Source organism: Ictalurus furcatus, chromosome 25 (assembly GCF_023375685.1).
Source record: "Ictalurus furcatus strain D&B chromosome 25, Billie_1.0, whole genome shotgun sequence".
In the NCBI taxonomy this organism is placed as follows: domain Eukaryota; kingdom Metazoa; phylum Chordata; class Actinopteri; order Siluriformes; family Ictaluridae; genus Ictalurus; species Ictalurus furcatus.
In genome coordinates this window covers 3,914,649-3,930,122 of record NC_071279.1, presented here as the reverse complement: position 1 = coordinate 3,930,122, position 15,474 = coordinate 3,914,649, and the positions used below count along the sequence as shown (strand labels likewise).

The window sequence follows — 15,474 nt, the reverse complement described above, 5'->3', positions numbered from 1 at the left end:
GCCTTTGTTGATATTCGACTACTAATTGTGAAGGAGTTCCCTACAGACAAACCCGCCGGTGCTTAATTAAAATCGGTTCAGTTTAAGCCGAGGTACAAGGTATACACTATATACACAGTACCAGTCCGACATGCTGACGCGCCCGATGGAGCGTTTTCATGGACTCCGAGTCATCCGGATTTGAGCCGTTTTAATGTCCGTGTTCCAAATATAAGTGATAAAGCTATTGCCAAAGTTTCAAATGGGATTAAAACGAAGTTTCCGTTTAAAACGTGGGGAAAGCTGCCAATTACCAAATTACTCAACACGTGACTTACAGGACGAGTGTTGGAGACGTGAAACTGTCTGAAAGAATTCCACGTTTTTATACATTTATAAATATAGGACATTCATCTTGGTCAGGGTCGAAGTCTATCCAGAGCTCACCGAGTGTGAGGTGGGAATACACCCTGGATGGGACGCCAGTTCCCACAAATTCACACCTACATTAGGGGCGATTTATTACATCAACCTACTGGCAACCTTATGTTTTGGGAAGTGGGAGGAAACCGGAGACCCTGCAGGAAACCCACAGAGAAACGAGGACAGCATGTGAAACTCCACACGGATATCAACTCGACCTCGGGGCGCTGCAGCACGACCCGCTACACCACGATACGACGGGAATGTGTAAGAACTTTTTATTATTTTTTAAATTACGTTGGGAAATTGCTGTAGTATAAGAGGAATAAAACACTTTGGGATGTCCTTGTGCTTCGGTAACTCCATTTCACGTCAGGCTGCATCGCTCCACCCTGCCGCAGATCATTTTCACCCAACAGCATGCCCTCAAGTGTTTTATTCCTTAATTATCAATCATCAATACACAGCTGACAGAAAGCAGGACTGGCTCGTGTCACTCTGATAGAGAGGGAAAAATAATTCTAGACCTGAAATCATATCATTTTTAAGATCATTTAGTAAAACTGTGACTGCAAAATTATAATACAAGGATTTTGCTAGATTCTTCGTTTCAGGCTTTTATTACAGGATGAAAATCAGTTTTGTCCCTACCCTCAACACCCCCCCCCCCAAAAAAAAACCCCCCAACCAATAATACACATGTAGTCGTGTCAACAGATGAATGGGGTTAACGGTGTTGAAGGAGAATTCTTTACTTTATTTTGGTTTTCTTTGCAATTCAGAGAGGACTCTTTAAAAACGACACACTGCTCCCTTAAACGTCCTGGTCCTCAGTAAACACCGGTCCTCAGTATTATGCGGAGTCAATTTACAACAAACATCGATATGAATGGACATGGTTAATCCGCTCTCCTCGGTCAAAACCACGTCATAACTACACAGTAGCGGAGCGTAACAGTTGCTAGGACGTGTGTTTGGAGCTTTTTTTTTTTTTTTTTTTGAATTGACAGGAGAATTCGATTATAATTCGTTACACCGCCGATTTGTTTTCTCACTTTTTTTCCCCCTCAGAAATCTAGCGTGCTCTTGCACACGTTGAACTCGGGAGTCAGACCGTGTGAATGGGATATCCCAAAACTGCATTTTAATACCTTTGAATAATTCCTTACTGCTGGACAGAACAGAATCGGTTATGCCATAACGCTGTCTAATCTGGAATAGAACAGGATTTCTCTCAGAGCGAGAACACCGCTCAGAACCGCCTCCTTCGGAACGGGACGCGGTAACGTCCACGAGAACGCTGTACGACGGCGCACGTCTATCTGTGAATGAAGCTTTAATATACGAAATAACGTGACTGCACTCGACATCCAAAAATAGACTTACATAACTAAAATATTTCATTTCTCATAGATAAAGTTGGCCTATGTAGATCTATAGAGTGTGTTTTCACTCGAAACGTCCACGTGTCTGTGACAGAGTGCTGCTGGTTTCAATCCGATAGCTGTTCCTGTGTCATTTGGCGCAGTGGTCGGTTTTGTGTGCGTGTGTGTTAACGCCGTCTGTGGCGCTGATGGCCGAGCTGTTCTGCTCCTCTGATTGGTTGTTGTTATTGTTGCTGTTCTCCGAGTTCGCGATGCCGTGGCTGTTGCTCTGGCTCTTGGAGACCTTCAGCTCGTCCAGCCTCTTCCACAGCTCCTCCCTCTCCTGCTCCTTCTTCTTCTCTCTGAGGATGTAAGAGCGAGGACGTTAACACAGCGGCAGACCGCCCTTCCGTAAATAAGCCCGCGTTTACGTTACGAGAAGGTGCTGACGTCACTGCGGGGAATTTCAACCAATCGTCCCCTTCACTGTGTGAGGAAAGCACACGCCTAGCGAGCTAGTAATGAAAGCTGTTTTTTTTCAATTACTAGCTCGCGTTTAAGTTGTCTCCTTATCTTCCTAATACGATCTCTGCACGCAGATGGCGAGTCGTATGCCTTGTAACTATACGTAAGCATCATTGAGCGTATGAAAAATCGATTTCACTTCCATTCTCATTTCGCTTGCGTTTTTACTCGTACTCCTCCCCTTTTATCCGAGAACATTGACAGCTTATCTATACTCTGACTTAAAGCATGAAAGGATTTCGCCGGACTTTTCCCCACCCCTGGCGTACTCTTATACCGTAGCCCAGACGAAATCCCGATCGGCGAATAGTGAAGAGAAATCGGGTCATCTCCCGCGTCCTCACCGTTGTCTGTCGGCCTTGTACGAGGCTGTGAGCTCGTCGAACAGTGCGCTGTTCATCTCCATCAGCGATTTCAACACGTTGTACACCAGCGCTACGATCGTCCTGGAGGACACGGACGGGAAAGGATACCACATTCGAATGTTAGTGCTACTTTCACTTCAAACACTTCAGAAACAAAAACAGAGATGATATGAAAGCACAGGACAGATATCACGCGAGCAGCATAACAGGGCTGATAAAAAGAAATCTAAAATAAAACCTGAGGTGGATTCGGCGAACGGTAATTCACGTTTGAACGTTTTCCTTCGGTTAGGGCTGTAGCGAGATATATTTTCAATTATGTATCAGATCTTTTCAAGGATTTTGGAGTTCTGTAAAAGGGGCGACCAACAAGAAGTACACGAACACCTGACAAGCATAAAACGTTGGAATTAGACTCTCTTACAATCAGATTACTTTTGCAGTCGGTGTAATATTGTCGATTCTGTCGATATTGGATGCTTTACTTTTATTCGGAGCGCACCCTTGGGGATTTATGTGGAATAACACTGGCTTTCAGTACCTGCTTTATTCTGATCAGGGTTGCCGTGGAGCCGGAGCCCATGCCAGGAACACTGGGAGTGAGGTGGGAATACAACCCAGATCGGACACCATGCGTGCGCACACACACACGGGAAGAATTTATCATAGCCACTAGACCTACTGGCATGTTTTTGGAAGGTAGGAGGAAACTGGAAATCTGGAGGACGTGAGATCAGGATCGAACCCGGGGCGCCGGAGTAGTGAAGCGGCAACGCTAACCGCTGCGCGCGCGTAAAGTAAAGTATCTAAGTCTCCACCTAATATTCAACACGCACTCAAACTCCTGCTAGCATGTTGTAGGTACTCTAGACACAACTTACTGGTTCCAGTGCTCTTTCGAGACGCGGTACAGGCTGTTGAACATGATGGGCAGGATCTTGTCTATGTTCTCCTCGATCAGACTCAAGATGTACTCGTTGTTCCAGAAGTACAGCGACCTTTCCGCTACCTGCACGACACAGAATTCTTTTCCTTTACGTTTCCACGTAGCGAGCAGTTGGACGTCGCTACACTCAGGATGCAACGTCAGAGTCAAGTTACAGTCGAAAAAAAAATCGCACGGCAGACATTTCTACCACGCAGAAGGATCGACATGACAAACTGACAATCGCTGGAATCGTTTCGAATCGCTTTGTACCTGAAAATGAGGACTAGCTACACACTTGGAGATCTGTTTAAACAGCAGCTCCTGAATCTTCTTGAACTGGGTCGGCTCGATGACGTCCAGGATCTCCTCGATTTCGCCCAGGAACATGACCTACACACATACACGCACACGAGCGGAGCAAACAGCACAAGGCTTAGAAAATCTGATAGGATCTATTTATTATATGAAGTTCTGAGAACGGCAGGCTTTCCTGATCTAAAATCTATCATGCGTTTAAAGTGAAAAGATAACCGCATGTAAAGATTCACAGCCCACTGAGAACTCTGACAGTGTGAGAGCAAACAATATGACATACCGGATAATAAAAATAAAGTCGAAGCCTGATTGGTTGTTGGCTGTTACACGGCTACAGAGACACCTGATTAAATGATTAAATATATTAAAGTAAACTGGGGGGGGGAAAAAAAAAAAAAAAAAATGTGTACAGAGTTATTTTTTTCCTCTCTACACACTTGCTGTTACATTTATGCCATATCGAGGTGTTCTCAGTTTTTACCTCTTTCTGGCTGCAGGTCTTGGGCCAGAATTTCAGAAGCCCCCGGATCACCTGCAGGGACACAAACAAACCTGAATGCAGCGATGGGCCCAGAGTTATACTGAATATAAAGCGTGTGAACGCGTGGGGACGACGTGTGGGTCCTCACAATCGAAGGTTCCCTCTTCATGTGGTACAATACCACCACAACCTGTAACAAACTCTAGCACCGTCTCAAATCACACACTTGTCTACTCTTCCGGAAGCCTTCCGAGTACATATACAGGCGCAATTCCTAAAAAGTCGGGACGCTGGGTGAAATGTCAATAAAAACAGAATGCAGTGATTTGCAAATCTCATAAACCCATGTGTTATTCACAATACAACATAGAAAACATATCAAAGGTTTCAACTGAGGAAATGTACTATTTTAAGGAAAGAAAAAAAAAAAAAATGGCCGCAACACGTCTCAAAAAAGTTGGGACGGGGGCAACAAAACGCTGGAAAAGTAAGTGTTGGTAAAAAGAAACAGCTGGAGGTTAACTGGGAATAAAAAGAGGATCTTAGAGAGGCGGAGTCTTTCAGAAGTAAAGATGGACAGAGGTTCACCAATTTGCGAAAAACTGCGTCTACGATTTGTGGAACAATTAATATTAAATGAATATGAATTCATTTTAAATATTAAATGTTAATATTAAAGCGGCTGAAACGTCAGTATAAAATGCAGGAGCCGCGGTGAGAAACACGGTCATGGAGGAAATGTAGGATCTCGTGTCGTACCGGCTCTGTGAGCGAGGCGTCCTTCTCCAAGAACTGAACGACGCAGTACGCCAACTGGAACAGAAAAACATCAGACCACATCATGAGAATATTGAATTTTTTCTTCTCTCCCCCCCCCACACACGAGCTCAAAGATGGTCACTAGTGTCGCTCTGACTGACAGGACAGAGAGTAATGCTATCCCTCCCACCCGGTGAGATCAGCTAATTGTGTTTTCTTGGATTCTTCGAGTCACAGAGGGCTGGGAAACACACGATCTTGTAACGACAGGACCGACGCTTTTTTTTTTGCACCACTCAGGAACCCAACATGAGGACATTTTAAATTAGAACAACTAACTATCTTCATTAGAGTATCGAGTGGTGGGCAGTGGTAGTGGGGGCAGTGGTGGCTTGGCGGTTAAGGCTCTGGGTTACTGAAGGTCAGAAGCACCAGCACTGCCAAGCTACCACTGTTGGACCCTTGGGAAAGGCCCTTAACCCTCAATTGCTCAGATGTATAAATGAGATAAATGTAAGTCGCTCTGGATAAGAGCGTCTGTCAAAATTCCATAAATGTAACGTAAATGAGTTAAGAATTGTTTGATTTTTCAGCTGTAAAAATCTGATTACCTAATATTGTCTAGGGCTTTTTTTTTTTAAAGGTTTTTAAAATACTGATTTTAGGATGTGGAATCAAACCTGAATCCAATCATCTGATTAAATAGTTCAATAACATACCACTGGGTGGTGCTGTTGTCCAATTTGCACTTATTTTAAACTTGAGAGAAAAGAAACAGGGCTAAAGATAGAACAATCCAAATCAGCACTCGATATTTATCATTCAGAACAGCATGCATCAGGGAGGAGGAAAGAAAAAAAACCAAAACTGTCCAGTGACAGTGACTCAGTGGATCCAGGAGTCTGCTGATGCTTTTCTGAATACGTAGTCTAACCACGACATGAAGACACTGTCCAAATGGCCACGGAGTTAATGTGTGAATAAGTGCAATGAGGTGACTCGACAGGAATTACTCCAATTATCGTTACAATAATTCGCTTCGTTTACGCTGTGTGTAGATATCATTTTCTGCATACACACGGTTAATAAATGTTCCTGTGAGCGTACCTGAGCGTGGAAGAGCGCTAGGGCTTTGGCGGTGTGCATCGGAATGAGCACCTTCGTCAGGAACTGCTTGTGTTCGGCCTTCAGCGGCAACGCGAATCCATTGATGATGCTGTGAGAGCGGAAACAGTGATTAAACACGCATTCACAGAGAAATGAGTCACTTTTCATTGGAGCTTGCTTTGAAGCTCGTTGACGAAAAGCATCTTTGTTGAGGCTGCTGTAATTCTTCTCGAGGTGCAGGTCTCTCATCAAGCCGTCACACGAATGTTTTTACAGTCACGATATGGTGGCCTGTTTAGACTTCACAATCTCTGTGCAAGTTTTTATCCCATCAGCTATCCAAACGGACAGATCCACTGGATAGATACGTGAGAAGTCTTTCTATGAAGCTGGTATACTGTATACTGACAGTTATTATTTTTACAGGACAAGCGCTAGCCTCAGAGCCTTTTGTGCTCATTTATCACCAAAATAAAGCTCGAACCAGCTTAATGAACTAGTCTAAGCGTGCAAGTTAGATATGATTTATTATTAACGGTAATCACGACGAAATAAAGATCTGTTTATCTCTGGTGTTGACAAGGTTGCCTTCGCTGTAGTTTTGGTAGCAGAAAATCAAGAGTTGCAGGCGCGACCGGTCCCGAAATTAGCCAAGTTGTTATTTTCCATTAAATTTCCTGAAATGTCTTGTAAATTTCCTTAAATCCGTTCACTAACAAGACCGTGTTTTTTTTTTGTTTTGTTTTTTCTCCGACACTCACGCACAGAGCGAACAAACAAAATGAAAGACATATCGACGATCTTGTTAGGCGCATCCCTCCTGCCATAGCATCAAATGTTAAATAAATAAATAAATAAATAAATAAATAAATAAAACGTGCACTGGCAGTCGAGAAAAATGCCAAATGTGAAAATACATGTCTATCTAGAACTCCATTATAGACAAACGGTTTATTTTTTCTTCTAAGAGCAGAACTAAAAGCTATGTGTACCTAATAAAGTGGCCACCGAGTGCAGATGTTATGTCGATATATAACTTGGAAAAGAAAAAAAAAAAAACCCCCCCACTGCTTTAATAACTAATCACATGAAAAGAGTTCTTGGTAGTGGACTCGGATGTTTGGTCTCGACTGTAGCAAGTCGCAGAGCGATTTAGTACTGGATTTAGTACTGTACTCCCCATGGCTGCTATTTCAAACTAAATTAAACATATTAATTATTTAAAAAAAAACAAAAAAACACCTCGTTCATATTTAATGAAAGCTGAAACCATTAATGATTAATCGGTGAAATCTATTGATGCATCCGGTACTGTTATGTCTCTTAAAATGGTGACGAGGATTCAACAAATAAAGCGTGTAATAAAATCTACTGAAAGGCAACCCGTGAGGAGATCTGGTCTGAAACGTGATGCACACAAAACAGACATGTAGAGTAGAGACACGCGAGGGTGTTTAGATCAGCGGAGGGGTGCTAGGGTCCAAAAATAACACCAAAGCCCCCCAGGAAGAATTTACTGAAAACTGGAAAAGGTCGGAGGTCAACGGGTTTACAGAGCTACCCATGATCCTTGAAGTAGTGATGGTATATGATGTACAGTGTTGTTGGTACTGTACCAAAACAAAAAATAGCAATATCATTATACATATATTATATTATAAGTATATTATATTATGTATATCAATGTTTCTACCGTAAATATGAATGCCTCAAGTGAACTTAAAAATATTTCAGAGCCCTGTACAGCATGAGTGCAGGGAATCACTTTTCATGAATCACAGCTTGAATCTGAAGAGTCATTTGACGGGCGGTTTTACCACTGATTTCGTTTCTCTGCTAAGTTCACCGTCATGTAACTTCTTACAGCTAAAGCTAGCGTTACACCTCAACCTAACTTCAGCTAATATTAATTTAATGATTATGTTGTTATGAAGACCTTTTTACATCCTCAGACATGAATTTGAGGATGAGAATATATATGTACACTAATATGTAATCCAACACAAACACAAAAATCCCATAAAACCAATATTGTGTGTTGAATACCGTATATTCGGGTATATCGTAATCATACTTCAACAAGACATGCCTAAAGAAGGTGTTTATTCGTGCGGAAAGTTCTCTGCGTGAACTGACCTGCCCAGGATCTCCAGAAGTTCAGCTACTCCATTGAAATGCTCGGTCTCATAGATGAACCTGAGTAGAGAACACACTCTTAGCACTGACACACATCACAGTTTCGACATCTCCTCACACTCGGCACTAGTATTTATTCCGGCAGTGTTTCCCTGACTGCTGTATTCTCTCACTCATGCTGCTTCAGATAATGGACTTGGCCTACTTTAAAGTGAATGTGTTCACTCAGGGAGATGCAGTGGATCGATAACATCTAGATGACATGCTACAACAGTTTAGAACGTGAAGGGTGGAACACCGGACGCTTCTTACACGCCGTGCTCACATCGGTTACATGCAGAGGTTAAAGTATCAGGGACCAGGGCCAGGTTAAAAGTTTCGGAGAGAGAGCTCTACACGTTCAGGGAAGGCAGAGGAGCATCAGCATGGTGGAAACCCTAAATAAATAAACAGGGCTTTGTCAGTCTGGTGATCTATTTTGGTCTGAGGGGTGAATGAGTGTACCTTACTGAGCCCACTTTTAATGCTGGAACGCTCCAACTGCAGGGCAGGGCACAGTGTAGGATACACACATCACACACAGGCACAGAGAGAGAGAGAGAGAGAGAGAGAAGAAAAGAAACAGACAGAGTCACCTGATCTCTGTGCCTGTGAGTCCTAATGAAGGATATGTGGCCTCTGTGCTCGTCACTCCTAATGATAATGGCATGGCCTCTATGCCTGTTAGTCCTAATAATGGGGTCGTGGCCTCTGTTCCTGTCAATCGTAATGAAGGAGGCATGGCCTCTGTGCCTGTCCGTATTAACAATGGGATTGTGACCTCTGTTCCTGTCATTCCTAATGAAGTACCCGTGAGTCCTAATGAAAGAGGTGTGGCCTCTGTGCCCGTCAGTCTTAATCAAGTACCCGTCAGTCCTAATGAAAGGGATGTGGCCTCTGTGCCCGTCAGGCCTAATGAAGTACCCGTCAGTCCTAATGAAAGGGATGTGGCCTCTGTGCCCATCAGTCTTAATGAAGTACTCGTGAGTCCTAATGAAAGAGGTGTGGCCTCTGTGCCTGTCAGTCCTAATGAAAGAGGCATGTCTCAGTGCCTGTCAGGCCTAATGAAGGAGGAGGGGCCTCTGGGCCTGTCAGTCTTAACGAAGGGGGCATGGCCTACGTCTCTGCCCTTCCCAGTTTAAAAGGCTTCTGACAACTTGTTTAGAATCTATAAAATGAAACCTATCACCACATAAGCTGATCCTAAGAGAACCACACTGGGTTTTAGTTAGAAAAGAAACCCCCTTTAACATTAACCACGTTGTGTTCGAGAAACAGATGCTGCACCTGTTGCGATCAGTACATGTTTTCCCAGTGTATAGCTTTACCGTAAGAAAATGTTGTTGATTTGTTTGCGGATGAACGCGCGCAGGCCCAAGAATTTTCCATAGATGCGATGCAGGATGGTTTTCAGGAAGTCTCGCTCCCGGGGGTCTTCGGTGTCAAACAGCTCCAACAGCTGAGGCAGAGTAGGGGGTAAAGGGGTGGGGGACAGGTTAAAGAGGTAAGAAAGGTAGACGTGAGAGAGACAGATACAGAGAGAAGGAGAGACATTAAAAGGAGCAGGGGGAATGTGGGAGAAAATAGGGAAAAAAAAAAAAGTTAAGAGGCAGAAATAGAGAGCGAGGACGAGACAGGAGGACAGAAGGGAGAGAGCAAGAGAGGCAAAGTGTAGAGAAAATGAGACGTCAGAAGGAGGGGGAAGGTGGGGGATGACAGATGATTCGATCTCCGGTACCAGAGTTTGGATGGAAGGAACAGTGGAAGACAGCAAAAGCAGTGACATTGTGATATTCAGTGGAACGATGGAGAAATGTGTGAATTGACTCATATTTGGGGAATCGACTCGAGTAAAACTGAAAGGAACATGCTGAAACAAAGTAGTGTAGTAAAAAAAAAATGACCCAAGAATTTGATTTGAGCAGGCATTTTAGGGGACAGGTGCAGTCACATCAAAGCGATGAGTGTAAACCCGTAAAGATGGACAGATTGAATCTGAGCGCATCCGGAACTGTAATGTGAACGCAGCGTTAATCCAGTGACGCCATGAACGTGCCGGAGTGACTGAATATACGAGTTTATATCCATTCTAAATGTTGACTCATTCCTCGGATCTTTCTATACAGTCTGCTCATGTAACGATTGCACAGGTGACTACCGATATATCTTAAAAGCGTACCATCGCCGGGGAATATACTGCGAAATAATAAATATATAAATAAATACATACATACATTTAAAAAAAAAGTCTGTATGACACCAAACCTGAGTGTTTCATATTACATAACCGGCAAACTTCAAATTAACCAGGAGTGCACAGAGCTCTGTGGGAGGGATGAGTGACATCAGTGTTCAGATTAGTCCCACTCAAAAGTTTCCATGACGTACTTATAGGGTTCTTATGAACTGTGTAGGTTACCGCAGGATGTGCCAACAAGACCAGCATCAACCTCATTAGCAAGCAATCACAGATTTACAGCAGGTTCCCTAGGGCTTTCACCACAAATGAAACATGATCAATACAAGTTAGTGTTCAAAAGCCTAAAGGCACAAATAAATAAATAAATAAATAAATTTGAGGCAGTTATGCGTAACGTTGTGCTTTAAAGACTTTCCCCATTCCACACTCACGCTCATCGCTAATCTTCCAAAGCCAGTCTTTCTCTTCCTCTCTATCTGACCGCACCACTCTCTCTCTCTCTGTCTCTCTCTGTCTCTCTCTCCTCTTCCTGCAGAGTAAACAGTGTGCTATTTAAAGCTCTGGCGGGAAGCTCTCACATCATGGAAACTTCTTTGTCACCTTCAGCTTTCGGCCCTGTCCGAGCCAGGCCTGCATTCTCACGGGGGAACCGTAGGGTTTTCAGACGAGCAGAGGGAATCCCTCCCGAAACACGTCTAGGCGCAGGGTCACTTTACTGTGTATATATACACAATCACGCAGCGTCGCTGGAGGAGTCCCACTGCGTTCCGCATGTAAAAACGTGGTTAACTACGGTGTTGTTTATTGGTCCAGGGGTCAGAAAAAGCAGCACACGTTTTTACTTTTTAATACGAGGTGTGAAAATAACAAAAACATGAACACACAGTATACCGCTACTACGGTAGTATCGCGATACTAAAGCTTCAGAATCCCGTCGATGGCACTGTATTATTATTTAAACGGTAATATTGTGAATACGGCGGTGCTGTAAGTAACGCTGTGTGTGCGGCAGTTAATACTATTAAGACACACCTCACTGCTTCTGCAGAATAGAGAATAAAAATCAGTGACACTTCATTTAACCTAAATTCTTTACCCTAATCTTTAAGGATTTCCTGCTCGATAGTAAGAGAGCTAATGTTATGCTAACCCTGAAATTAACCGTGTTTGATAGTACGGGAGCTAACGTTATGCTAACCGCTGCGTGTGTATCCTGAAATTAACCGTGTTTGATAGTACGGGAGCTAACGTTATGCTAACCGCTGCATGTGTATCCTGAAATTAGCCGTGTTTGATCGTAAGGGAGCTAACGTTATGCTAACCGCTGCGTGTGTATCCTGAAATTAGCCGTGTTTGATAGTAAGAGAGCTAACGTTATGCTAACCGCTGCGTGTGAATCCTGAAATTAGCCGTGTTTGATAGTAAGAGAGCTAACGTTACGCTAACTGCTGCATGCGAATCCTGAAATTAGCCGTGTTTGATAGTAAGAGAGCTAACGTTATGCTAACCGCTGTGTGTGTATCCTGAAATTAGCCGTGTTTGATAGTAAGGGAGCTAACGTTATGCTAACCGCTGTGTGTGTATCCTGAAATTAGCCGTGTTTGATAGTACGGGAGCTAACGTTATGCTAACCGCTGCGTGTGAATCCTGAAATTAGCCGTGTTTGATAGTAAGAGAGCTAACGTCACGCTAACTGCTGCATGCGAATCCTGAAATTAGCCGTGTTTGATAATAAGAGAGCTAACGTTATGCTAACCGCTGCATGCGAATCCTGAAATTAGCCGTGTTTGATAGTAAGAGCGCTAACGTTATGCTAACCGCTGCGTGCGAATCCTGAAATTAGCCGTGTTTGATAGTAAGAGAGCTAACGTTATGCTAACCGCTGCGTGCGAATCCTGAAATTAGCCGTGTTTGATAGTAAGGGAGCTAACGTTATGCTAACCGCTGCGTGTGTATCCTGAAATTAGCCGTGTTTGATAGTACGGGAGCTAACGTTATGCTAACCGCTGCGTGCGAATCCTGAAATTAGCCGTGTTTGATAGTAAGGAAGCTAACGTTATGCTAACCGCTGCGTGTGAATCCTGAAATTAGCCGTGTTTGATAGTACGGGAGCTAACGTTATGCTAACCGCTGCGCGCAAATCCTGAAGTTAGCCGTGTTTGATAGTACGGGAGCTAACGTTATGCTAACCGCTGCGTGTGTATCCTGAAATTAGCCATGTTTGATAGTAAGAGAGCTAACGTTATGCTAACCGCTGCGTGTGAATCCTGAAATTAGCCGTGTTTGATAATAAGGGAGCTAACGTTATGTTAACCGCTGTGTGTGAATCCTGAAATTAGCCGTGTTTGATAATAAGAGAGCTAACGTTATGCTAACCGCTGCATGCGAATCCTGAAATTAGCTGTGTTTGATAGTAAGAGAGCTAACGTTATGCTAACCGCTGCGTGCGAATCCTGAAATTAGCCGTGTTTGATAGTACGGGAGCTAACGTTATGCTAACCGCTGCGTGCGAATCCTGAAATTAGCCGTGTTTGATAGTAAGAGAGCTAACGTTATGCTAACCGCTGCGTGTGTATCCTGAAATTAGCCGTGTTTGATAGTACGGGAGCTAACGTTATGCTAACCGCTGCGTGCGAATCCTGAAATTAGCCGTGTTTGATAGTACGGGAGCTAACGTTATGCTAACCGCTGTGTGCGAATCCTGAAATTAGCCGTGTTTGATAGTACGGGAGCTAACGTTATGCTAACCGCTGCGTGTGAATCCTGAAGTTAGCCGTGTTTGATAGTAAGAGAGCTAACGTTATGCTAACCGCCGCGTGTGAATCCTGAAATTAGCCGTGTTTGATAGTACGGGAGCTAACGTTATGCTAACCGCTGCGTGTGAATCCTGAAGTTAGCCGTGTTTGATAGTAAGAGAGCTAACGTTATGCTAACCGCCGCGTGCGAATCCTGAAATTAGCCGTGTTTGATAGTAAGAGAGCTAACGTTATGCTAACCGCTGCGTGTGAATCCTGAAGTTAGCCGTGTTTGATAGTAAGAGAGCTAACGTTATGCTAACCGCCGCGTGCGAATCCTGAAATTAGCCGTGTTTGATAGTAAGAGAGCTAACGTTATGCTAACCGCTGCGTGTGAATCCTGAAGTTAGCCGTGTTTGATAGTAAGAGAGCTAACGTTATGCTAACCGCCGCGTGCGAATCCTGAAATTAGCCGTGTTTGATAGTAAGAGAGCTAACGTTATGCTAACCGCCGCGTGCGAATCCTGAAGTTAGCCGTGTTTGATAGTAAGAGAGCTAACGTTATGCTAACCGCTGTGTGTGAATCCTGAAATTAGCCGTGTTTGATAGTACGGGAGCTAACGTTCCCAATTGTATGATTTTTTTTTTTGGAGTTATTTATCCCTAACGTTGTGTTCATGCTTAGTTCTCTGAGGACAATTTCCATTTGCATGATTTCATTGCTCTGGGGAGCAACAGATGAAATGTGGGGCACACTGAATTACTTGCTTGCCAACTGTATGATTGATTGTGAGTTTTTCCAACAGCCAGTTATTCATTCTCGTTAATAAAAAGTGTGTCTCTTTTCATTTCTATCCATGCATTTCTGTAAATCTGGCTCGTTTTGCAGATTTGAATGATGAATTAACACAACGATGAATTACCGTAATATTTATATCGGAAGGTTTATGGTAAGCCCTAGCACTGACACTGGAGACTTCTTCCATATATGTCAACTTACAGAAACGTCCCCATATAAACAAGTATAGGTTTGACTTTATGTAAGATTAAATTATATGTCGAGTGCCCCTCCCCCCTCACCCGTATGTATTAGAAGGAGCGCATTAATATAAACCTGTGCTTTGCCTTGCAGTTTTGCACTATTGCCAGAACTGTGTTTTTGACCAATCAGAATTAAGAATTCAACAGTGCTACGTTCCTTAAGTCCTACTACGAATCTGAAATGAATAGACATTTCGTCGCGGTGACGGTTTACATCATATAATTCTCACTCGCTAAACTTTGCCACATTACCAGACCTGGAGCATGCAGGTTAACACACACCAAGCCATCATATCTCAAGTTACTGCAAGTGCTGTGTCGCAGTATTCGGATTGTACCCTGATCTGCATACATGAACCTTGAGACACCCGTGATGGAGCATCCACGGCAGGACAAGTATGCTCTACGCGGGCTGTGGCGTCAATGGGATCTGAACTCGCAATCTCCCAGCTGCTCTACTGTTCCACCCCAATGTCCTAGATCTTAACCAGACGGGAACATCATATGGGATTCATTTTCCTTCAAAAGTACTGCGGTCACGGATTTAAAATAGAATAAAAGCGTGAATGAAACATTTAAAAACGCATGTAAAAATATATCGTGCAAAACTGAAACACAAAATCGCGTTTCCTTGGTTACGTTACGCTGTTTATTGTGCTCTGACATTTTCGCTCATGGTTTCTTCTTCTGAAACGCTTACGCTGTTTTTCCCTTCGCACTTCTTTCCACATTCTCCGCTCGCTTTCCCAAAATGTCGCCGTTCGAGTTCCGTGTAAATCAGCGAGGTTTTAGCGGCACCGTTGGCCGACTACAGCTCCTCCTCCAGCCAACCACTCGAAGAGGGGAGTGGACGTCACGTCACGGCACCGTGACTCACGGCTGTCGTGTTCTTTATTGCGTATTTTACCTAAGAAGGTGCGTGTTGTTTACCTTTCAGGTACACCAGTAGTCCTTAAGGTCTAATTATATTTACATTTTCGAGGGGAAAAGATGAGTACTAAAGGCACAAAACACGTATCCTTGGTGGTACCACCCCGGTGACGCGTATGGTTTGGTACTTTTATTTCCGAGCGTGAT

The 15,474-nt window shown here is 43.6% G+C and overlaps 1 protein-coding gene across 1 annotated transcript in view; it reads right to left on the bottom strand.

Moving 5' to 3' along the window:
- Window positions 1-1,138: 1,138 nt before the first annotated feature.
- Window positions 1,139-15,474, bottom strand: part of ppp2r5a (protein phosphatase 2, regulatory subunit B', alpha isoform) — a 37,882-nt gene continuing 23,546 nt past the window's right edge. The window contains exons 5-13 of the mRNA XM_053613563.1: window positions 9,750-9,880; window positions 8,383-8,442; window positions 6,247-6,355; window positions 5,140-5,193; window positions 4,381-4,431; window positions 3,855-3,974; window positions 3,538-3,665; window positions 2,636-2,737; window positions 1,139-2,128 (exon numbers count right to left, since the gene is read on the bottom strand). Of these exons, the coding sequence (XP_053469538.1) occupies window positions 1,918-2,128; window positions 2,636-2,737; window positions 3,538-3,665; window positions 3,855-3,974; window positions 4,381-4,431; window positions 5,140-5,193; window positions 6,247-6,355; window positions 8,383-8,442; window positions 9,750-9,880 (966 nt within the window). The 3' untranslated portion in view covers window positions 1,139-1,917. The remainder of the gene's footprint in view (window positions 2,129-2,635; window positions 2,738-3,537; window positions 3,666-3,854; window positions 3,975-4,380; window positions 4,432-5,139; window positions 5,194-6,246; window positions 6,356-8,382; window positions 8,443-9,749; window positions 9,881-15,474) is intronic.